This window comes from Corvus kubaryi, unplaced genomic scaffold, assembly GCF_017639235.1.
Source record: "Corvus kubaryi isolate FWS band 111438036 unplaced genomic scaffold, C.kubaryi_AGA036_p1.0 135, whole genome shotgun sequence".
NCBI lineage: Eukaryota > Metazoa > Chordata > Aves > Passeriformes > Corvidae > Corvus > Corvus kubaryi.
In genome coordinates this window covers 7,873,139-7,897,241 of record NW_024580669.1, presented here as the reverse complement: position 1 = coordinate 7,897,241, position 24,103 = coordinate 7,873,139, and the positions used below count along the sequence as shown (strand labels likewise).

Here is a 24,103-nt window from a genome sequence, read left to right as displayed (position 1 = left end):
TTGTTCTTTAGAAGTGTCAGTCTTCTGAGAAAATCTGGGTGACAAAAAAGGCTGAAAGCATCATGCTGAATTTTCTAAAAGAGATGCAAGCCCATGGGAGAAGGTGAAAACACCAATCTGCTGTGGGTAATTTTCTGATGACCAACAGACTGGGCATCTCATACACAGTGTCTTTTGGCAGAAGCTTGGCTACCCTTCACTCTCAGTAGCCTTTCACTTGAAACACTCTCTAGTGTTTCAAGTGCTCTAACCTCAAACTGCCCCAAATGCCAGTTTCCCTGGTTTTTATGAAGTGTTTCCTAGCACTAAAAGCAAGGGCTGCTCCAGCTTGCTCTGTAGGGCTCTGCAGGGTAAAACTGTTGTTGGGACCGCTTGTTGCATCCTTTGTGAACTGGCAACAGAATGGGGATGCAGAAACAACTGGTGATCAAACACATCTACCTCAGGTCAGCTCAGATAGTTTATTTTCCTAAGGCTGCCTCATACTGAACAGGACTTTAAGCCATGGTCTCACCCATTTCAGCCACATCTGTATATTAGACACAGATTTGACCACACACTGAGCAGGGATATTTTGTGAAATTTCAACACAACCCTTTACAGAGAAATTTACTGTTTGATCTGAGTAACAGAAAAAACCCACACTTCTTAAACTATTCTGAAGTATTTCTTTAACCCTCAAAGCAATTCTGATGAAATAATTTTCCATGCACTCTGTAGGGTTAGTCTACCCTACAGAATTTTGAAATAAGACTTTTGAAATAAGAGTTATCAAATGAAGAATCTGAGCAATTTCCTGAAATTATATGTCAGCTTAAAATGGTGGAAGAGTAAATAGCAAGAATAGCCAAAGCAAAATGGGCCAGCTATTAGATTGAAACAAGGCTGAAAAGACAGCCTCAGATTACTGCTATCTGCAGAGAGTGGGGACGAACTGTTCTTGTTTTGATAATGATCCTTGGAAATGGGTTATTTGTAGCAACATGAAAGCCCATTTAACTTGGAAATTAAGAAACTAGTGACATGAGTCATTAAGCAGCTTTGGGCTGTAAATTATTTAAGTGTGAAGGGAATATCCTAAAATAATGTAGGAAATTAAAACATGGCATCGGCTATTAAATGTGTGAAAATGGATATAGACCAAGAGTGATAGCAAATAAGCAGGTGTTTGAAACCACAGTCACATCCAATTCAGAAGATTTATAAAACCTAGGAATCAATTTCCTTTCACTCCATTGTTGCTAAAGCCAGCAAATAGAACTTAGTGATAAGGAAAACTCATGTCAATTTTAATTTCTTGCAGCTAAGTGGCTAGAAATTACACAGTGCTGGCTCAGACCTGTGTCACGGGTTCTACAGTGATGATAATGTCTTGAGGCATGCATCACATCACATTTCTGTGTAGTTTTAACGTGTTATGCTGACTCTTAAGTGATTTTTTGTCAAAGTTGTAGGTTCAAGGCAGTTATAAGCAGGTGTGCTGCCTTTTAAACTAAAGTTATTTAAACAGGCATTCTTTAAGACATTTAAATTGATAAGCTTAATTGAGGTCAATTCTGAAAACGCTGATGTACAGTCTTGCTATTGTAGGTATTCTAGATAACAGTATCAGCTCTGAGAGTAGATCTCCCCTGATCAGTACTAAATCACTTGATGTACAACTGTTTGGAACATAGTTTCATCTTAGGATATCCCAGAAAAGCTGTTGTGTCATGATGGAAGATGTGTAACATAAAAGACGAAATGTTCTCTGTGAGATCCTGTGGTGCTGCAGTTTCCCCCCTCCTCCTCCCCCTGCCCCCCCTTCCCCTGCCATTTTCAGGGACAAAAATAAATAATACAACGTATATGTGTTAGAGGAGGTTTTAAGGAAATGTGATTTTAAATTGCTAGAGGTTTGAGCTTGAAAAAACCTATCCATTATTGAAAAATAGACAGAAATTGCTGTAGAATTATTATGTTGGAATTACGTTAAATTAACAGGTATGTTTGGATCTTTAACTGAAACACATGACAATTTCTCTAGATCTTTAATATGATCTATGCTAACTAATTCAGGTCAGGAGTATAGCAGTGTTTTTATCTTGGCAGGTTGCTTGTTTGTTTGTTTGGTTTAATGTGAGCCAAATAGAAGAGGAGTTGCATATGGCAGCCATCAACATGATACACAAGCAATAGCATATTGACATGTAGCTTCTCTTTTATGTGTGTCTGTTGGAAAGAATAAAAAATGTAGAGGGCTACAATGATGTTGAGACTTAAATTCACTTAGTGAGCTATTTATTACTTAAATATTAATTTACTGTTCTTCAAAGATCCTAGGAAGAATCAAAATAAATTTTTAGAATTTTTCTTATTAGGTCACAAAATAATGTTGTTGTTTTGGATATTCTAATGTAGTAAAGGAATTGATTTTTCATTGTACAATCATTGTCCTTTTCAGGGAAAAACTGGCATGTTTTTCTCTGTAAATAGGGACAAGCCCATCAAATATTATACATTAAGCTACATCCACGTAGAGAGCATAGGTCCCTATAAAACTATATCACTTAAAAATGAGCAGTTATGTAGATAAACCATGACTACATGATGAACAGTATCTTTTATTTTTTTGCTCTGAACTTATTTCCCTGAAAGCTACAATTTCTATTCTAGCGAGGCAGAGGTGGTGCACCTTTCTGCTTAACACAGATGCTGAAGTCTTTTTCCATTCCTTGTCTTTCTTATTCACTTTATTGGAAGGTATTAAAACTAAAGCATGTTGTTTGTTCCTTTAAAAGTATAAACTAGGTTTGAAGAGACTTTTTGTAGAAAATCAGTAAAAATTATATTGCAAATACACCTACTCTTTTATATTCACATATCCAGAGAACTGGCGATAATCATTGGAACATCTCCAACTTTTCAAGTATCTGAAGAACTCTAAAATAATTTATTATATTTTAAACATAAGTGACCTACCAACAAAATTCCATATAATGAGAAGATCCTTCTGTAGGATAAATTACTGACTGAAAAGGTGGTGGACTGATTCACACTGTGTCTAAAACTGACTCATCTGGTGGATAAACTCTAATACACAGATTTATGTTGAAAGGAATGTGTTTAATTTTATGTGAATGTGTAATGATTCATATATTGCACAAAACCTAAATCAAATTAACTCAAGCCTAAGCACTGCTCTCTTCCTCTGACTTGGATCCCTCGCAACTTCTGGCTTCAAAGAGTTGGCTCTGAAATGTTATTGTTCCTTTCTGAGGGATGTGATGGGAATGTGTAGTATGCAATTGGTTTCTCTGCAGATCACACTCTTATCTCTCACGGGCGATGACAAAATTACACTTCAGGGTTTATTTTTAATTAACTGCTGTAGCTGAATGTTGGATTTTACAAAGGTTCTGAACAAAAACCAATGGTTTTTTGTTGCATCTTCACCTTAATTTTAAAGCAGATTGATTAAAATACATTTTTTACTCTTTGAAAGGAATACAGAAAGAGTTCAGTTCAATAAAAACCTGATGAAAGACCTTTGCATTCACAAAATATGCTATTTATACTATAGGTGCTGGTTTTGTTTATGATTTCCTTGTTACTTCTCAACTGACACATAACTAATACCTGACAAAATACATCCAATAGAAAAGATCCTAGAAATCAGAAGTAGAGAAGGATTTCTTTAAGACGTTCTGAGAATGACTTAGGGTTCCTGTCTTGTTCGGTTTGTTGTTTTTTCAAGAGCCAATTCAATTCAAGAGAAAAAAGCTATTGAGAGAGTAGATTAAAGGAGGGCACTCTTTCTGAGGGTCATCTTAGGCACAGAAGGACTTCACAACATAGAATCATTTCTATCACCATTGTGTGCTTGGGCTGAAAAAAACCCAAACAGCTCCTCTAAAAGGTGCTGTTCTTTAATAAATGCACAGAGAAATAGCCATAGTAAAAACATAATGTTGTGGATTATCTGTATTGTCTTCCTTAGTAAAGGGCTTTGAGACTTAGTGACAAAAACTAACTTGCCAAGATGACTTTTCAAGTTACTAAAACCAGTTCCTGATGTGTTCTTTTGCTTGGTAACAATAAGAAATGGAGGTGGGTACCACAAGCATGCATCATCTCTTTAGGAATGGACTTGGAAACTGATGATGCTCTAATATTCATTGTTCACAATAGTCTCAATTTTTAGGATTTTTAAAATGCAGGGGAAACGTCTCCTTCCTTTATCATCTCTTCATTCCAGAAAGAAGCCCTTAAGTTAAAAGCTGTTTTGAGTATGTTTAGGTTTTTTTTTCCATTAGAGGTCATAGACTCATCTCATTTTACTTTCATCTTCCACAGAACTGTGGAAGTGAAATCATCTTGCTTTTTATTCCTGCTGAAAGTCATGAGAGTCATAAACCTCAGAATGGTAACTACTGGCCCACCTCATATGAATAAATTTGGACAAACTAGCTTTGGTACAATAAGGAGAAGCCAAAACATCTCACAGGTCTGAAACCATACTTGCAAACATTGTGTAGGTGACCATGCATTGTGTTTATCTGTCAGAAGTAAAAGGACAAAATTAACACATCTCTTCATAGTAATTCTAACCTTTTTGATATATTAGTGTGGATTCTCATTATTATAATGTGGACTCTTATTCCCATAACTCTCTATGATGACTCCCATATTGCTGAGCCAAGTACGTATCAATACACATCCTTTTTGCAATTTTAAAAGTAAAGAAGATAGAATAAAAGTTTGGTGGCACAGGTACTTGAAGCCAACAGACTCACTATTTCCTCATTATAAAAGTGTATCTGAACCTTAATTCAACCTTATATCACAAGTAAAATGTTTTGCATTACCTGTCTATGTGAAAAGGCATCACCATAGGGCTACGAGTCTTTGTGATAAAACTCTACAGGCATGACACCTCAAAAGATCATAAGAGTTATTTAGCTTTGAATGGTCTACACCCCAGGAGTAGTATGCAGCTTTCAGACATGATGTCTGAGCTTGTACCATGACATTCCCTGGTTATGCCTGAACTGAGGTCTGGAGTTGAGCTGTAGAGTAAGACAATGTGTATATGTGTGTGTGTGTGTGTGTGTGTGTGTGTGTGTATGCACACGTGTGTAAATACATGAATTTATGGAAGAATTCTGAAGGCTCTCCTAAGAAAAATCTTGTCATTTCTAAATATAATGTTTAAATATACCTGTTACTTTTGCCCTGGTAATTAGTTGTTTTAACATCACAATAGTTGTCTGAATGACTTGTTGACTTTAGGGTATATTGTCTGAAGTATCATTCCCTCCTTCTCTCCTGCAGCCCTCTCAGCCAGCTTGTATTGTCCAATGTGTGCAATGGTGTTGACAGAAAAACCTTCAATGAATCTTGAGATCTTAGGAAGGGATTACAGCACAAGAGAACATCTGGGAATTCAGTCAGTACATTTATTTGGATTATCCCTCAGATTCCATGGAAAGAAACAAGATGCTCCAGAAATCAAAAGAACAGTGGCAATTTGAACTGATTGAGATTCTGGCTCTTTATTTGTGATGAGGGAATAAATTGGTGATATGTGGTATTACAGGTGCCTACAAGTAGAAAATAATTTTTAAAGATGCTGATAGGAAAATTATCAAGAGATTGAGCTATACATGGATCAAAACTCCTTTCCTTTCCACTGGTGGTTTGAAAAATTATCTATGCTAATGACTGTTGACATGATAACTACATTGGAAGAGGAAACAGGAATTGCTACTGTCCCAATTACATTTTCAGAAACAAAAATGTGCAGTTTTACTCACAGTACAAGAAATGTCCAATCATGCTTAAGCAGACCAGCTTGGATGCATGCTTTTTATTAGGCAACAACATGAGCAAAGCTATACTATTTTTCAACAGAAGTCTTAAGTACTCCAGTGGAATGAAAGTGCACACATTTGTTGTTTCGTAACGCTTATTAGCACAGTTTTTCATTATAGATTTATGCGCTGATAGGTGGAAAAATCAAGCAGAGTTCTTGATTCATGTTAACATTTACAGCACTTAATGGAGGGGTAAAATAAACAATTAAATGTCGCAATGAATTAGTTGACATGGCAAGAAGTATTTGGGATGTAGTTGGTTTCTTAACCATGTCTTTCTGCTCACCTCCTTCAGGCTTGACTGGTCCATCAGACATCACTTTCCTGAGGGCTAGTTGGCTTTGGTCTTTGTTGTCATTGGCTGGTGGAGGCAGATTGTCAGACTGAGTTCTTTGAATAGGGAGGACTCCTGCTATGCTGTGTCTGTGCTGCTTCCTGGCATGATTAGACTGACCGCTTTTATGTGCTGCTGTGGCAGTGTGGGTGAAATGGAAACCCAGAGTATGTATCCTCAGATGGAACCAGCTTAAATGTTATTCATGCAAACAGAAGTGGTTTTTTTTCTGTATTTAAGTAGTGTTTTCAAACACCAAAGAGACACCACATGCACAGCATTAAAGAGTATTAAAACTGGCTGTTTCTTTAATGATGGTGAAGACAAGGGAAATAATTTTCCCCCAGTTTTGCATTATACCATGGTGAGTTTATGGCATATCAACAAATCCTAAAGACAAACACAATGACTCCACAGTCAGAGAGATTTAATTTGCCATCAGCTAAACCCTCAGCTAGCAATTAGATACTGGTCTGAAGTATGCTCTGGAGAGTAATCCTTTTGAATGGAATAGTTTTAATTCATAAACCTATTTGAAGTTGTCAGATGAAATCTATCTTGACCTTTAATCAATCCAAGGCAAAAAATTACTCAAAAAATTGAACTGTGACACCTGACTTAGCTCTCAACTCCCTTTGAGTTTGCTAACTTGACAACATTGTCGAAATTTGTTGTTACTGGCTTTGTGTGTTTAATGGTTTCGCACTTACTTTGTTTAATGTTTTTGCTGTATTTCTGTTCTGCTCATCACTAACACAATCTTATCTGAGATACAAAGAAGGTTGCCTTATATTTCCTTTCCAAAAAAAAATAAAATAGATATTTACAGTCATGTTTCAAAAATAGAAATCTCAGCCATGCAGTTAAAAAAGAGTTTCTTTAACTTCAAATCTTCTTTTGTGTGTATAGTACTGTCCTTCATGATTACCACTTATAGATATATCCTGTTATTAATGTGGTCTCAGTCTTGTGTGCAATTTGAAGAGCTGGCAGTTGCATCTCTGCAGGTTTTGATTATTTCATTGGTAGGTATTTAGTGACATCAAAACACAATGGACTTCTCTGTGAGTCATGCACGACTATGGAACATCATGGACCATGAGTGAAGGGACTGATGGAGAAACAGCCAGTTTCACTGCAGTCTTTACAAATTAAAATAAATAAATAAAGAAAAGACTTCTAAATACAAGAGTATATTGTAATTATATGTATTCACACACAGGCACACAAAGAAAGACATTGAACAGAGTGAGCACAGTGTGCCAAGAACAGAAAAAAAAATAGCCAAAAAGGGAAGGACAGCAGGGAAAAAGGCAACAGATGAACATTAAGCTGCCATGCTGAGGAATTTATTTGCGTCTTTTACTTGGTTGAAGGCGAAGCTGTTGCACAGCTGCTTCAGCAGCGGCGATGGCTGCCCCAGCGTCTTCAAGGTGAGTTTGAGTGACACTGGTTTTGCTTTGGCTGCGAGATGGACCGTGAGAGCGGAGATGTCCTTCAGAAGAAGATTTGGAGCTCCCTGGACTGCTGTGGGATTTCTCAATGGTGGGCACCTGCATGTCTACCAGGAAAATGAAGAAGCACAACTCTTGCATTTATTAAAAACAAACAATTTCGTTCTCTTTCTCTTGACTGGTCTTTCTAGCTGAATTCAAGAACAAGGAATAAAGATTAAGCTATGACATTCCATTTAAAGTATCAGGATATATCATGATTAGGAAACTCTTATGAAGCATCATTTTCTACTTCCCCACTGTTCCCTGGCCCAGGGAATAATTTATTTAGTATTGGTTTTTTATCACCTGTGAATTAGACCTCCTGTGTTGGCTCAAACTGGTGGAATGATGCCGTAGTGTTTTCTGCTTTCTATTCTCTAGTAAGTCAAGGCTTACCAGCGTCACCTACACCAGTACCAAACACTTAGTGAATGTCAGTTTATCCTGAATAATGCTGGCATGAAAATCATGGCCTAACTTACAATAGGTCCTATACTTACCTCTAATTCAGACATCTTATATAGACACCAATCCCTGGCAAAATGTTACACAGAGAAATAGAGAGGAGATGGAGCAGAGTCTTGTCCCTCTGGGGCTCTCATCTGGATTGTAGATGGAATGGTTTTTGCTTTCATATGGCATAGAATGTGTTTTAAGAGAGCACCTGTCCACTGACTACTTAGTATAAAAAAAAGAATTAGAGATAAATTTCTTGGAGCAGGAGACACTGAGATCAATTCTGCTTTTGTAAACACCAATGTATATCTACTATATCAGCTCCACTGATTTCCAATACAACGGAGATATGCAACAGTCCATTATTATTGGCTGGAAATGCATATTCATTATTGCAGCATAAGAGTTGTTCTATAAAATATTAACGTGCCATTTTCAGATGAAAAAAATCCATAGAATATTTAAGGAACATGAAAAATAGGAAGCTAAATAGGTATTGAATTTTCCCAAGACTACCAAGAAAATGAAAAGGGCACAGAATCTACAGCAGATGTGCAAAGAACGTAGGGTCTGTAAGCTGCTGTCTTAAGGACACAATTTCTGAGTAAGCTGGCTGGAAAGATTGAGACAATTTAAGCCTTGTCTCCAATTAATTAATCACAGAGATAAATGGATTTTTAATAAAAATGTATATAAACTTCATAGCAGTACCTTTATTTTTCTTTTAGAACTTACACATAGCAAAGGTTTTCCCATCATCTGGGAAAATATTTCATATCAGGTGCACCAAGTCATTCCTACCCTTGGAGGGGTCCGGGAAGATTCCATGACTTCTGCTCTTGATGACAGATGGTTTTGGAGATTGCTGGCTACTCTGTCCAGAGTGAGACTTCCCATGATCAATGTTTTCACTCTGTTCTTTAAGAGGATACCACCGAGGAGTGTTGTCAAGCTGAGAGATGCTGGATAACTCGATCAATACCTACAAATAAATCAAAGTATGATATATGGCCTATATCTGACCTATTAATGATTGCATACAGCAGAAGAGACTAGAGTTGAGTTCTCAGACGTTGCAGTCAAGTGTAAGAGTGAAGGGTATAAGGCTGTGTGCTGACAGATTCAGGATTCTCTGGGCATGCTGTGACCCCAAACGCAGATTCAGTAGCATATTGATGTGTCTGAACTAATATATCTTCTCACCAGGACCTCAGTAAGGACTATGAGCTGAGTCCTTAGACTGTGGCATAGCTCCACACAAGGATGACTGGGCAGTTTAGAGGGAAGCTTGTGAGCACTAGCTTGACAGCTACACTAAAAAGACATTAAAAAGACATCCAGCCATTCTGCCTCTAGACAGACATATTCTAATAGGAGAATCAAGCAGTGTAATTTTCTCCCTTTTATGAGTGCTTTTAAGGGGGGAAAGAGATCTATATTTGTTTTTATTAAGGTCGTCAATAAATTTTAAAGACTCATGCTTCTTGAGTCTTTAAAAAATCCACATATGTAGAAGCAGTGACAGAAAAAAATCAGGGTTACTCTCGCATTTCACTAAAATAATAGAATTCAACAGACCATTTAGGCCTCTAAACTTTACTGAGGAAAAAAAAAAAGGAGGTGCATTGATAGTGTGGAAATGAAATAAATAACCTGGCTAAAAAACTCCCAAATGTAGCTGAAATCTGGTCTAAGCCCCCTTCATTGTCAGCAGGAATTCTGTAAAATTTCTTTTAAAAAAGAAAGAAGTCTAAAAAAAGAGCATTGGCACCAATAAGGACCCTTCCTCCCTTAATAGGCTTGCAGCTGTGAGAGGGCCAAGGGATGTAAAGTACTGAACTTCATCACAGAGTCTTGAATGAAGGAAGGTCAAAAACAGCTTTGCATTTGGCTCTAAAGTGAGAGGGTTAAAACTGATATCAGGTAAGGAAGTTTTAAAACTGCTAGACAAATAAAGTGTGCAATTACCTCAGGGAACAATGTTTTTGTCACTTTAGTACAAGATCCTGAATTAAAGAAAGCCTCTCCAAGTTTAAGGATGGGGAAGTCACCTAACAACTGGTGGTTTCTAGGTTAAAAGCCTTTTTTCTTTCCTTTTTTCCTTTCAGTTTCATAGGTTGTCTATGGCCTGTCTTGGTCTTTCTGGTTTGGCCTATAATTAATCTGAGCAGATGAACTATTCAGCATGCTCCCTGTTGTGATTTTTGGTCATAGCTTTGAGAATGACTTGGAAGACAGCATGGCTGAGGATTGTTCCCAATAGGCAGTATAGGCTGGGGGCTCTTGTAGGAGGAGAGGTTTCACTTTCCATGGATGTGGACCATGATGTGCCACTTTTCTTCTGAGGCACACAAGTCCTGCTGGCTCTATTCAAGCAAGTCTTTGGGGCACAATTTGGATATCCCACATATGATGTTATGGTGCAGGATTCCTCTGGACATCCTGGTGCTGAGACACCTGGGTAGTCTTTTCTGTTCCTTTTTCCCAACTGCTTTCAAAATTAATAAAGAAGTATCTATAGAGGCTGAAAAAATCTGAAGGGGGAAGGTTTAAATCTTCATGTAGAAGCGGTCGCTGGAGCATCCTTTTTCTAAATGTCTTAAAAAACAATGATGTAAATATTCAGTAAAGCCCTGCATTTGGACAAACATGCTCAACTCAACAAGAATATGGACACAGAATGCAGGAAATAAGTAATCATGAAGCAGCTTCCTATACATTTATTTTAGTAATTGTTCAAATAGTGACACTGATTGCTCAGTCTAGTAGTTACCCAAAGGGGAACAGGAGCTGAACTGTGTGGCTTTTTGCAGAATTCAAATGCAGAGTGAGCCCAGATACTCTCAGTCTGTATGACTGATTGATTTTCCTGTGCTTCTGTTTCTAATTATAATCTTTATTTGTAATAATGTCTTTAATTATTTATATATCATAGTTATTGCTGGTAATTCTGTATTATATGTGCATATGTTTGTTTATTTGTTTTTTAAAGAGAAAGCCTTCTTCCCATGAGCACTCATCTCATTTATTAGTAATTACAAGATTAGATTCTGCCTTCAGTCATACTTTGGTAATGATATTTCTATTTCAGAATGTTAAAAATGAGACTTATCAGCAGGACTAAATTATTCATACTTGAAGGTACTTGTGCATGTGTTAAAATATGGCTTGATGGCAGAATTTAATCCTTTAATCATTTACAAAGACTAATACCTCCACAGCCTCTCTGTGTTATGCTAAAATCAAGGCAGACAGCTTTCAGTCATAACAAGAATTCCCCCTGGAGTCACTGTGAAGGTTGTTACTACCTCACACTCAAAAAAGTATTAATTTTCAGTGAATTAACATTTTGTTGGGTCCTAAATTAACTTGCCCCCAGTTAATCAAGATAAAAGGGGTATATCTTTCATGTCTAAATTAAAAGAATCCTGACCATTTGTTATGAAGACAACAATAAAACTGGGATGTAAAAAAGGTTTTACTTAACACATGTATCATACCTCGGAAGAGAACAGTCTCCAAATACCAGCCTGCAGTTATTACTAGTAGACAGGAAGAAATAAGATACTCACTTCACCGAGGAAGTCATTTGAGGAGAATCTATCATAATCCCAGACAGTCACTTCCAGTGTTTTCTTTTTCAGCTGCAATTCAAGTAAAAGGATAATTAACCTCATAAACTTCAGATCAAGTCTTTATGGTGGTTTCTGTAGATGATTTCCTCCATGTTTCTTTTTTCATAGTGACAGGTAGGCAGTTTTTGCCCTCACATCAACCTTGTTCTGAGAAAAATAATTTGGAGCTATTTGTTATCAAGACAAATGGGCTTGTGCTTGGTCCTATTTTAGGAATTTCCACAAGTTGTTTTGGGTAGAATGTACGTACACTGCAAGAGCCAACTGATTTTTATAGCCCCATTTTTGTGTTCCTGCAGCTTTTCTCATCATCAGATCTGAGTCGTGTGAACTCAGACATTTTCCTGAAGTGCATACGAGTGCGAATTTCAAATGTATCATACCAAACACCCTATTGACACAATCTCATCTGTGAAGATCAGGCTTTAATACCTACAGAATTCAGTGTAGTCAATGAGAGTCTGCAAGTGATCCAGGCATGCAGGACAAGTTGTACTGTTGGGTATTAATGACAGCTGTCAAAATCCATTATCTGCAGATCTTGTTAAGCATGATAGCTGTGTCAAGCACTCTTCTATAGGCCTCAGTAAGAAAAAAGTAAGTCTTTTTATACAACAAGAGAGGGCAAGACAGAGAAACTGTTGACCAAAGCAGCTGACCTTATCGTAAACACTGATCTGAGTGTTTTTCCAGTGGTCTCTGGGGACATATAGGGGCAGGATTGATTACTGATATTGTGTGCTGGCGCAAAAGGCTATAAGGTGGCTGGAAAGGCAGTAATAAATTCATGTGGCTTGAAAGAGAGGACAAAATCCTGTGGGTTGTAGGGTGTCTGCAAAGTCACACTGAGAAGTTAAAAGTGAAGAATCCAAGTATTACTGAGGAAAACAGGACTCTTCACATACTTGAATAAAAGAAGTCAGAAGAATTCTAATGTGATAGTTGAGGTCGTCATCCTAACAAGCAACCTGTCACTCACTGCTCTATTAATTGTCTGCTGGGGATAGAGGGACAACAAAGGATCAAGTCATTGCTCAGAATGATAAGCTATACCAATTACTGTACATATTGCATATACTTGCAAAGAAAGCACTCTTGGCTATTTACAGAACAACAGAATATTCTGAGTTGGGAGGGACTCACAAGGATCATCGAGTGCAACTCTTAAGTGGATGGTCTGTACAGGATCAAACCCACAGTGTTGGTGTTATTAGCACCATGATCTCATCAATTTCCCTCCACTGCCCCTTGGTTTAATGCAACACAGACTAAGACAGTTCCTAATAACCTGCAATTGCCTTTCAATGATAATTTCATCTCATTATTATGTACTCAGAATATCCTCTGCTCCCAGCCAACTTTAGAAAAAATGCGCAACTATGCAAAGCCAATAGCTATGAAAAGAAAATTTAAATCAGCATATCCTGGAAAACCCACACAAGGGGGAACTGAACTATTTTTAGCATCAACAACGTACTCTTTAAGCAGGCAACAGCATGACTTGAAAGCTAAGATTTTAAAAAAAATATTTGAGAGCAATTCTTTAATCTTTCTCTGTTTTATTCTTACATAATTAGGCAATATTCTTCTTAAGCATTCTTTTAAAAAATATCCTGCAAAAATGAAAGAAAAAGTTGAACAAAAAGATTCTTTTTTGAACAGTGCTTACAGAATATTTCTAAAACTGATTTCCTTGACTGAATACAATACCTTTTCTTTGCTGTTCCAAGACAGTATTGAAACTGCAACATGAAAAATAACCTGAAAAAGTGAGCTGAGCACCCACTGGTTCATGATGCTTTTGGCTTCCTGGATGATACAATTTTCTGCTAGGTGCTATATTAAGTATATGTAATTTTACCATTTAAAAAAGGGATAGCACAAATTCTTTTCAGAAATGTATTGTCACAGTTGTTGCTATTTTGAGAGGAGATTTCTTTTTGATGACCATGCAAGGACAGAGAGAAGAATGTATAGATCCAGGAAATGGGGAAAAAAACCCTAAGGTTTGAAGAATTTTTGGTAGAAAGGGGAAAATAGAAAAGATTTTCAAGTAACTGCAGCCATACTTTGCTAGCTTCTTTGCAACAGTGTGATAATAAAACTGTGATGAAAACTTACAGTACTTCGTAATTCTTTGTAAAATCTATATTAAACCTTTAATTTAACAAAGCTTTTGTAAAATATTATGACAATGAAAAACCATGGAAGACCTTTATTGGGCAGAGTGCATGAAATGAGTTTCACAGAAGAGGAAAATCTGCTTTTCTGAAGATATATTTATGTAGCACTGTGGTGGCAAAGAGCACTCAATGGCTGCTGATTTTAAAAGCAGCCATTATACCATCACAGCAACGTAGGGTTCTGCCTTACATCAATCAGTTTTTGGTTGTGAATCCTGAAGTTCAGATGCTCATCAGGAATATAACAGACAGCAATAGTGAAATGGCCAGCAGGAACCCTCTATCTGTCTGACCATGGCTTTCTGGAAATGGGAAATGTACCAACAGGAAAATGAGAAAGTGTCACAAAAAGAAGGAACACAGTTTCCACATATTCCGAATGTCATCTGAGTTCCAAGCATATTCTGAAAAAAGTGTTACCAAACAATAACTGATTTCAGCTTTAGCCTTGTGGGAAAAAAAAGTTAACAACACAATAAAATAGATAAAAATCCACCTAGAAGCACATTACTGCACGTGAACTCCAGTTAGCTTTAGGCTTCTGTGGACTGTCATATTTTAAAGAAAATGAAGGATTACGCAGAAAAAGCCAGTGTGAAAAATATTGTCTCTTATGGAAGGTATAACTGTCACATAACCAACACCACAGGTACAGAAGTGCTTATTTCTTGTTTTAAATGTCTGGGTGTTTTTATGGATGGTTTTTCCCTGTGTAGCTAAATATGCACTACTTAAAATATTTAACACATATTCCTTGAAAATTTTATACAAGGATTTGCATTAGGAAAGAAATAATTTTAATGCAGCTTGTTTTTCCTTTATGGTAAAAGCATGTTACTATAATTACTACAGAAATAATACAAAATATTGTAATTTCAGTCAGGAAGTTTGATGAGTCGAAATTAATGTGGCGCATCAGGTAATCTATTGAAGTTATTTTTGTTTACATTCATATTTAATTTATTGTTCTCTTCTCTATATTGTTGTATTTTAGTACATGGGAGGACAAAAAGACCTTTTATAGGTCACTTAGGAACTTACTTTCTTTTGTCCCAAATATTAAGTAAGATTTAAATACCAACACCTTACTGATTCATATGAAAGATTTCCTTACTTTGGGAAATAAGACATAGGCTTCCATATCACTCAAGGATGTTGAAAATATTACTCTTTCTAAATATATTACTTTCAAATTACAGACATAACTTACAGCAAAACCATTTGCTTTGTGGAATTTTTTCATATAAGGAAGTGCTTTTATTTGCTTTCTGGCAAGCAAGAAATTGAGGCAAAGAAAGCCACACCTTTCAGTGTGGTCATACATTATACCAATGTCCTCACCAGCAAGAGAACTTACATCTTTTACCATCTTCTCCTTAAATTACTCTAATGCTTCCTTTCATGCTCTTGAGTAGGTATTGGACTAGAGTTAGCAATTACTGCACAACATTTGTAATCTGTGTACTCAGCCTTCCTCTCAAATTGTAATTACTTCCATTCTATTACTTAACAAAAACCTTAAATTACTAAATATTCACAGTTTAATTTATTTTTTCTCCAACTGTCAAAGTAAAATTTGCTATAAATGTGATAAAACAAATCATTGCAACCTTGAAAAAGTCTGTTTAATTTCAAAGAGTGATCTATTTCCCATAATTATTTTCACTTGAATTTCAGCTAGTTTATGAAAGAGAAAAGGAAAATGAAAAATTGTACCACCAGCTAAAGTCTAGACAGTGACGTTAAAAGAACTATATTAGGAAATATTTAATAATACTTATTTGCTGTCAGCAAGCAACACATGATTTGATAGAGAGAAAAAAGCATGGAGGGAAAGGAAATATTTCTTTGAAGAAATACTATTTATAAAAATTCATGAATTTATGTTTGAATGTGACTGCTAACTCTGTAACAGTGTGTGATGCAGTTTTGGTTGTTTGGTGAACAGAATGCTCATTCTCAGTCTAATACAATTATTGTCTTGTATTTCTATTTACATTCCTAACTATTTTGAAATATATATTTTTGAGGGTTATGAGTACAAATGATGGTCTCTTACATGGTGAGAGTTCTTCAGACTATAAAGGGTACTTATCAGCACTGAAATATTTGTGATTTAGAAATGTGCTTCACTGTATATTCTCTAAGACAGGGCATGGAATTTTATAGGAGAAAAGTCACACACCCCAATATCTTAGCAGCAGGTAGAAGCCATGGAAAGGGATGGAAGGAAACAGTATTCTCTGCGCACAATTCTGTGTGACAAGACACCAAAATATAGAAGATATGTGGAGCTCAAATGAAGTTTACTTAAAATCATAAACACTGCATAACAGCCTCAGAGGAAAGCAAAAGGAGGAGATTTTCAAAGAGAAAGCAAAAGTGGAGAGAATTCAACATGCAAACTAACTGCAAATTTCATCAAATAACGGTCAAAAAACTGACATCAAAGATATAAGGAGTTTTTTTGGCATTAAAATCACTGTCCAAGAAATCCTAGATTAACATCATTATCCGTTTTCAAAGCACCAAATAGCCATTGAATGTACAACACCTCAGCACTCTAATAACAGCTCTGTGAAATGCCACAGCAGAACCCCCAGCAAATTAAGAAAACTGAAGAATCTTTCTTAGATGAAAAGCTGTTTGGAAATATTGTAAAGACTTACCAAACCCTGTTGCCAAACCAAGAAGACCTAGGGTTTATATTGCAGCTAGGCAAACATCAGCTTGTTTTTTTTGGATGCTTTAATTGTCAATGCGCTACCATTTATAAAAAGCCTACAGGAAGCAGTGAGAAAACCCCATCAAACCACTACCTACAGCGGGACACCTCTGAAGTAAATCTGAGCTACTGTCTATCAAGTCCAGATGTGAAGATTGCATGAGCAACCATGCAAATCTCTCTGTGGGAAGGGTTTTGTTCCATGCAAAAATTAGTATCTTAATCTACGCTCCTCTCAATGAACAAGAAAAAAGAATAATGATATTTTAAATTGGGAAGATTATATTGAGGTCTTGGGGTTGTGATGGAGAAGTATATTAAAAGCATTGGGAAATCTATTCACTAAAGAGCCTGGTTATTCTAGGCTTTTAAAAAGTACTGAAAGATTAAATGGCATTGTAAAGTGAAGTTGAAAGTATCAAGAACAAAACAATAAGAAAGGCAAAACGATTCAGGACTGAACGCAAATCCAGTACTCTATAAAACATACTTCATAACTAAAAAAAATGAACTGATCATTATTTTGCCCATTATATCTTTTTCAAGTTGGTAAAAAACCCTTTATGAGGATAGATGGAGGAGTAGAGGACTCAGTTGCCTCATAGTGCTTCAGAAGCACAGTTGGAGTTAGGAAGCCACCAAGAAACAGAGAAGACTCCGCAGACATCCTTCCCAGATGTGAGTTAAATCTTTCTATGACAAGGAAATCAAATATCTTCTAATTTTTTTCACGTGTTTCTTATCTCAAGATACTGATATAAATTGCTGATAAATCTAAAAAAGTATCTCTACATTTTAAAAATATTTTTTAATAAAAAAGTGTTAGAAACTGTGCTTTGTGTGAGCTTGCATGGCTTTTGGAACAAAGAGTGATTCTGATTTCTGCATCTACTTCAGAAATTTATGTCTTAATTTATTCCCTCATCAATTTATTCCATTATAATTTTTTAAATTGTCATGTCTGTACTTATGATTATGAGTGTAACCCCCACAAATTACCATTTTTATGAGTAGAAGGGCAAGAAAAGAGTATTGCCATAGTAAGATCTATCAGAGGCAAGGAAAGAATTCTGAATTTTTCCTAAATCTGGCAAGATTTTACAGGGGCTCACAGAATTGCCAGTAGCACCGCTCCCTTCACTGTGAGCACTGCAGACCATGCCAATAATAAAGCAGCAGAAAGCACTGAAGAGCACCACCAGTCACGCACCTGCTCCATGGAGATATTTTTATAAATGACTGTCTGATTCCACTCAGGATTCAAGCTTTTCTGTATGTACTTAGTCCTCCGCTTGTACTCAGCACTGAATTTGAACAAAAGAAAACATTACATTAGCAATCTTTTGTTTATTTCAGCTCTAATACAAAAAAAAAAAAAAACCCAAAAAACAAAACAATGTCCACAAACCAAAAACCAGAAAAATAAAGACGTTGTATCTTCCATTTCTGCAACATTTCAGGGTTACGAGAGGACAGTGACAGCCTTTTGGATGTTTTCTTTGGTATGCTTTTCTGAGATAGTCTTTTAAAACATTTTCTGACTCTTCAGCAGGCTTGCTCTGCCTCAAACAATTTCAAGCTAAAGCATCAGTCAGCCCATGCACATAGACTTTGTCCTCTCACTGTAGGTATTGGGCTCTGAGTCTAAATTGAGGTGATAATGCATTGATTTCTTTCCCACGACCATCCCATTAGCACTTTAAAGCAGCACATATTCATTATATTTATAGGCTGCAATCTCTAATTACAGGAATCCCAGCTCACAGACACATTTAATGAATGCCATAAGGTAACTAATATCCTGTTAATGATTGAAACACTAATTTCTTATTGATCCTGTTCTCTGTCTATCCCTCTAACTGTACTGGAAAGAAACATAAAAGTGCATCAGGATCACGTTGTTTGGGGTTTTTTTGTCAATAGTCAAGAACAAAGGTTTGGCTGCATAATCTGTTTTTAAAAAGATTCACTAATGGCTTCTATTGTACTTTACATTTCCTGAGTATGGAGAAAGCAATATACTAATCTTTAACAGAATATGGATTCACCTAGCTCTGTGAGCTTTGATGTTAGATTTGCTTTCATTCCAATTTTAATTTAACATAAATTTTAATGGACAACCAAAAAAGCTGGGTAGGAGAACATGAGAGTCTTTTTGAAAAACCCACAAGATTTAAGCTAAAGAAACTCTTTTTTTTCAGTCTGCAAGTATATGTCTGCTACATGGATTACTAAACAAAATGTTCCCAGGACTGTTCTCCAGCACTACGACAAAAGGGCACAAAATTATTTGTATATGCCATATTAGACTCTTTTATGGTTCCCCTACAATAACTTTTGGTAGTGTACAGTTCTCACTTCTGATTTAACTGTTTTGGTTCACACCAGGCATGGTCTCAGAACTAATGAATTAATTCTTTCCATATGAGATTAACTGAGAAGGGGCACTCAGGAATTCATTTAATCAGCCAGTCACTAATGATGTACCACACCTGCTACCAGATTGGAACAATTCTGGTTTATGGTTATGTGAAAGATACTTGTGTTTTACTGGCACAGGTGTATGTCAATGTAGGGACTTCAGCACCAGCAGTTTCACTCTATAAACTCAATTCTGCTGTGCAGTGATCCCATTTAATTAATCTGGATAGCGGGGTGGCTTTATTCTCCAAAACGAGGTGGCTGTATCCAAGCTGCCTACTAGCCTGATATCTCTAAGTGAAAGGGATTTGCAGCTATATTTCCTCAAATTTTTTGCTCTAGTCATTCTACGTATTTCCACTTATTTTCTTGGAAATCTTCCTATCCGGTGTCTTTCAGTTTATTGAAGAATGTGAAGGGTTTTGGGACCCGTTAAACAAAGTATCTGTTCACCTCTGCTTATGAGAAGAAAGCAGCAGCTCTTCAGAGTTCAGTGAGTTCTAAAAGCCACAGCACAGAACAGCAAGAGTGATTTAAAATCTAGGGGGACCAAGACCATATGAAAAAAGAAACTAACAGAAAGCTATTTCTTTGCATATCTTGGAAAGAAGGCTGAAATACAAAATCTGAATCCATTTTGAAATGAGATTTTTATGGCAAATATTATTAAGTGATGCAAATTTTAAAGCATTAAATATTATTAAGTGATTAAAATTTTAAAGCACCTCAGTAGCCTTCTTTTCCTACTCTCTGGTATGAGAAAAGCACCCCCTGCCTAGAACATCCTGATTAGATGTCTTATGATCTACTGGTTTTAGGGAACAGATATACTTTCATTTTTTGAAGAAAGTGGGAGAGAGTCCTTTGCACACTCAGCCAAGAAAATGACATCAACATTCCCTTTCCTTTCTTGGATCTCCTTTTGCAATAGTAGAACTTCATCACCTTTTCAAAGTTTCTGATTCTTTTTTGAAGTATGTGAGAAGGTGATTCATGCAGTGTTGAGTTCCAGAGCTGGCAGTGACAAAATACAAAAGTGTTGTTAATATGGTAGCTCTGAAATATTTCCAGTGAAGTCCACGGAATATTTGGATCTAAACTGTGAAGGCAGCCTGAGCCCACATCCATGTAACCTGTAGTCTGTATCTGTTGCAGAGGGAAGCCTCTTCTAGGAAGGTGCAGAACCAGCCAAAATTGGGTGGCAGATGAAGGTTTCTAGGCCTCTGAAGGGAAGGGTCTGGCAAATGTATTAAGTTCATACCACTGATGCACCTTCCCCCCAACAATTTACAGATTAACAGATGAAGTTACTTTAATAAAATGCATTCATTAAACCAGTCACTGGTATGTCACTTAATGTGAAATAATTTGCATTTGAAATTCAAGGAGTATGCTGTGTGAAAAGATACAAGCTGCATAGCTTTTTTCCTTATATTTTCTCTCTGATTCCTTAATTATAATTTATTAATATATAATACAACGTATTAAGTACAATGAAAGAAGAATAATAGAATAACTGTATTAAAAAGTGTAATAGAATACACATATGAAATATGTGATTTTAACATTAATTAAATAATTTTAGTAATGAAGAAACAGATTATAGAAATTTGTTTATTGAAATTAATCTGTTCACTTGTTTAGTCAGGTTATTACTTTTAGACAAATGCAAATTGGGGCTGGAGTATTTCTTATGTTCTTAGCCTGGGCTGATATTAGCATATGTTGAGAACTGAGTTTTCCTTATGTTTCCAGGACAAACAAAGCACTCGTGATTTCAATAATTACATTTCAATTTTGTTTACTACAAATAACCACTTATGTGGTCAAGAAGATTTAATTGCCCATCTGGGCAATTATCTAGAGTTATACCTGGCTTTAATGTCTATACATTGTGCAAGGTAAATAGAGAAAAATATTCCATTTTATTACCAAACAGACCATGTTTCTCTTGGCAGTAACAACATTCAAAATCTTGATACAAATTCATAGTTAATTATTTTTCAACTTTCAGTGAGTGAAAATGAAGTTTTAGATATCTCTGACCTAAATTCTTCCATACTTCAAAAGAAATTTTGCTTGTCATCAGAGTTTGGCCTTAGAATAATGCACCGAGGAGCATTAACTACCTTTTTCCAACTCCTGGAAATGACCTCATTAGAAAATGTAAAGCAAAACCATACCACAGTTTCATGCCTCAGAACTCAAGAGAAATCTGCAGTTCAATGCATAGGCTCATTGTCTCATCCATGCATACAAAAATTAGAGTATAAAGTTGGAAGATAATACACTCTACCTGGCATTTTGGACAACCATGACTTGTCTGCATATCCAGAATTTACAGAGTTAGGAACACAGAGGAAGCAGTGTAAGAGAAAATGAGAACAGAGATGAAAGAAAACATGAATAATGGGTAGTTTCTAATATCAGAATCAAAGGAAATAGAGGCATTAGGAAGAATAAGAAGTCTAGCATGGACTGAACTACAAATAAAAGTTATTCAGTAGCAACCCAAGTTTCTACTTTCAGAAAAAAATTTGGGACTTTTAAGAAGTTCTTCGTTTTCATTATTCTCTAAAGGCCCAAGTTACATGCAAAACTGTAGCAGCAGCTTGTTTTAATAAACCCAAACAAAACTAAAATCCAATTCTTCATAATTTGGCAACAAGTTTAAACTGATACTTTATAGGGTGAACATGCCTTTAGTTCAAAGTCTTATTTCTATATCAGTGAATGTACCTGCAAAATTCCCACTAAGATTGATTTGACAAGCATTTTACAAAAGCCTTAGGTGCATTTAAAAACCTCTCAAGCTTTAGCACCTGTTCCCCTTACGTTCAGTAATAGTTTTGGGCCCAGTGCTACTGAACAATATTGAATACTGCATATCTGGAATTAGCAAGCCACAAAAGAAAATGTGTGGCTTTATTTGTACCACTCGTGTATTTAGTGGTGCTTGACTATACACCAAATGCTGAACTGTGACCTGAACATCCACTTTCCTGTTACTTTGAGCAGAACAGAAATACAGATTTTTATTTGCATTGCTCTAGCCTAAGAGTCTTTTAGTATTGGTATGATTACACAAGCAGGGAAGTTTGCAGGAATTTGTCTTTGCAAGATACAGTCTGATCCATAAGCTTAATTTTAGATATATCTATTGTGTCATTGAAGACAGCAGGACTATTATAACCATGTATTACATATCCTTATATATTCTCCATATACATATGACATTCTCTAACATTAGGCTAAAAAATTGCATATAGTATTGCTGATACAGAAACATATCTTTTAATAGAAGTACTAATGAGCTATTTGTAATTACAGAGTCAAAGACATCAATGATCTGTGAAAAAGTGATTAGTGACTTGTATAGTCATTAGATACAAAATTAGTGATATTTCTAAAACCATATCTTCACTCTTAAAAAAAAACCCATAAAACTCATATGGAGAGATTTTTTCTGACCAGTATTTCTTGGCTTTTGTATTATACTGCAGCCTTAAATTTATCTCAGGTACTTTAATTCTGCCTGTTTGCAAATCTATCCTAAATTCAGATTGTCTTGAGCTGAAGCAACCATTCCATGCTAAACTTAACATGCAGCTTTCTAGATTACAGAAAGTATTGCATCTATTTAGTGCATTTCCATTGAGTCTGTTGTTATATTAAATACCTTTACATGTATTATAATTTTTAAAAGGAAACACGAAAAAAAGAAAAGTGAATCTACAGGAATGATTATAAAGTTCCTAAGGTCACTACCAAAGTATGTACATTGTCCTGGGAATAGGATCTGACTCTGTTAAAAATCTACCATTTTTCCTGGTGTTGCACCTGGATTTTCTATAGCAATAACTCTTAGTTCTATTTAATAATGAAAAGTAGCAAAGCTAAACTAAAAGGAAGTTCAGGTTAAAATTTGTCCTACACTTACCCTCTCCCTGGAAGAAGATAAACTTTAACAAAGGGGTCCGAATAGCCATTGTTGTCTCTGGGAGCAAGGTTTCTTGCCTGAAGGATGTGGATGATAAGGTTGCCAAGGTGTTTGTCATAGTTGATTTGAAGCTAGTGAATACATTAAAACATGGTAGGATTATTTGTTACTTTTACTTTCTAAGTGATTCAATATCTCCTAAACCCTTTGAATAAAATGAGCTTTAGACCTCTATGTCCTCTGGAAATGAACACATTTTAGAAGTTTCTGTCTCTCTCTTGACTAGAATGAGATGCTAGATCATCACACTGGACCTTGAAAAAGAAAAAAAGGGAAACACCCATATTGATCTATTCCAATCAAGAAAAAGGAAAGGAAATTTGAACCCTTGATATTATTCTGAACAATAGCCAGTTTATTGAGTGATAATTACTCACATCCTATCTACCTGGAGGCCAAGTCTGACAAGGATGCTATAACACTGTGGAAAGACACTTAGTACTAATATAGAAGAGAGGGGTTAATCAAAGAGCAAAAAACCCCAGATATCTGTGGTAAATTAGGCTTCATTCTGCTGTTCTCTGTTCCAATGTTTTAAAAGGCTAAAGTCAATTTACATAAGGGATAACCATAAACTTGGCATGGCATGGAAATAAATACACTGCACTATAAGAAACCCACAGCGATTCTTGCTTCAATGTAAACAGACTTGAAATTACTAAAGAAAAGCACAATAAGTGGTGAAATATTAAGGATTAGGATGAATTTCACTATCCTTTTAGTCCTTTTGGGAACAGCAGCATTTTCCATTCTTCTGGTTGTACTTCACAAGCCAACATTAAAGACGGGTGCAAAAATCAAGCACTGTCTTACATTAGTGACATTTTAAGGGATTGGAGCTGAATAAGAAATCAGTTGATGGAGATGGTTTTCTGCAAACTTATTCCACAGTAAAACACAGCCAGTATCAACAATTTACACAGCAAAAATGACATATTTACCTGTATTTCTCCAGTGATTGGATGGGAAGCAGACTTTGTAGTTTCTGTAGGCTGCCA

At 36.0% G+C, this 24,103-nt stretch overlaps 1 protein-coding gene and 1 long non-coding RNA gene across 19 annotated transcripts in view; one reads left to right on the top strand and one right to left on the bottom strand.

The window, feature by feature from the left end:
* Positions 1–8,843, top strand: part of LOC121676787 — a 43,444-nt gene extending 34,601 nt beyond the window's left edge. For 11 of the 12 annotated variants that reach the window (XR_006020615.1, XR_006020614.1, XR_006020618.1 and 8 more), the window contains one exon: positions 5,314–7,032. This is a non-coding gene — a long non-coding RNA (uncharacterized LOC121676787). Of the gene's footprint in view, positions 1–5,313; positions 7,033–7,411 lie in introns of those variants that run through there. The other variant, XR_006020603.1, reaches the window with a different exon arrangement.
* PCLO (piccolo presynaptic cytomatrix protein) overlaps positions 1–24,103 on the bottom strand; it is a 324,030-nt gene that overhangs the window by 50,818 nt on the left and 249,109 nt on the right. For 3 of the 7 annotated variants that reach the window (XM_042053676.1, XM_042053654.1, XM_042053685.1), the window contains exons 14-21: positions 24,047–24,097; positions 23,046–23,176; positions 21,402–21,428; positions 17,895–17,988; positions 11,714–11,785; positions 8,943–9,123; positions 7,556–7,750; positions 6,142–6,324 (exon numbers count right to left, since the gene is read on the bottom strand). In XM_042053676.1, the coding sequence (XP_041909610.1) occupies positions 6,142–6,324; positions 7,556–7,750; positions 8,943–9,123; positions 11,714–11,785; positions 17,895–17,988; positions 21,402–21,428; positions 23,046–23,176; positions 24,047–24,097 (934 nt within the window). The remainder of the gene's footprint in view (positions 1–6,141; positions 6,325–7,555; positions 7,751–8,942; positions 9,124–11,713; positions 11,786–17,894; positions 17,989–21,401; positions 21,429–23,045; positions 23,177–24,046; positions 24,098–24,103) is intronic. The other 4 variants (XM_042053700.1, XM_042053665.1, XM_042053693.1 and 1 more) reach the window with 4 other exon arrangements.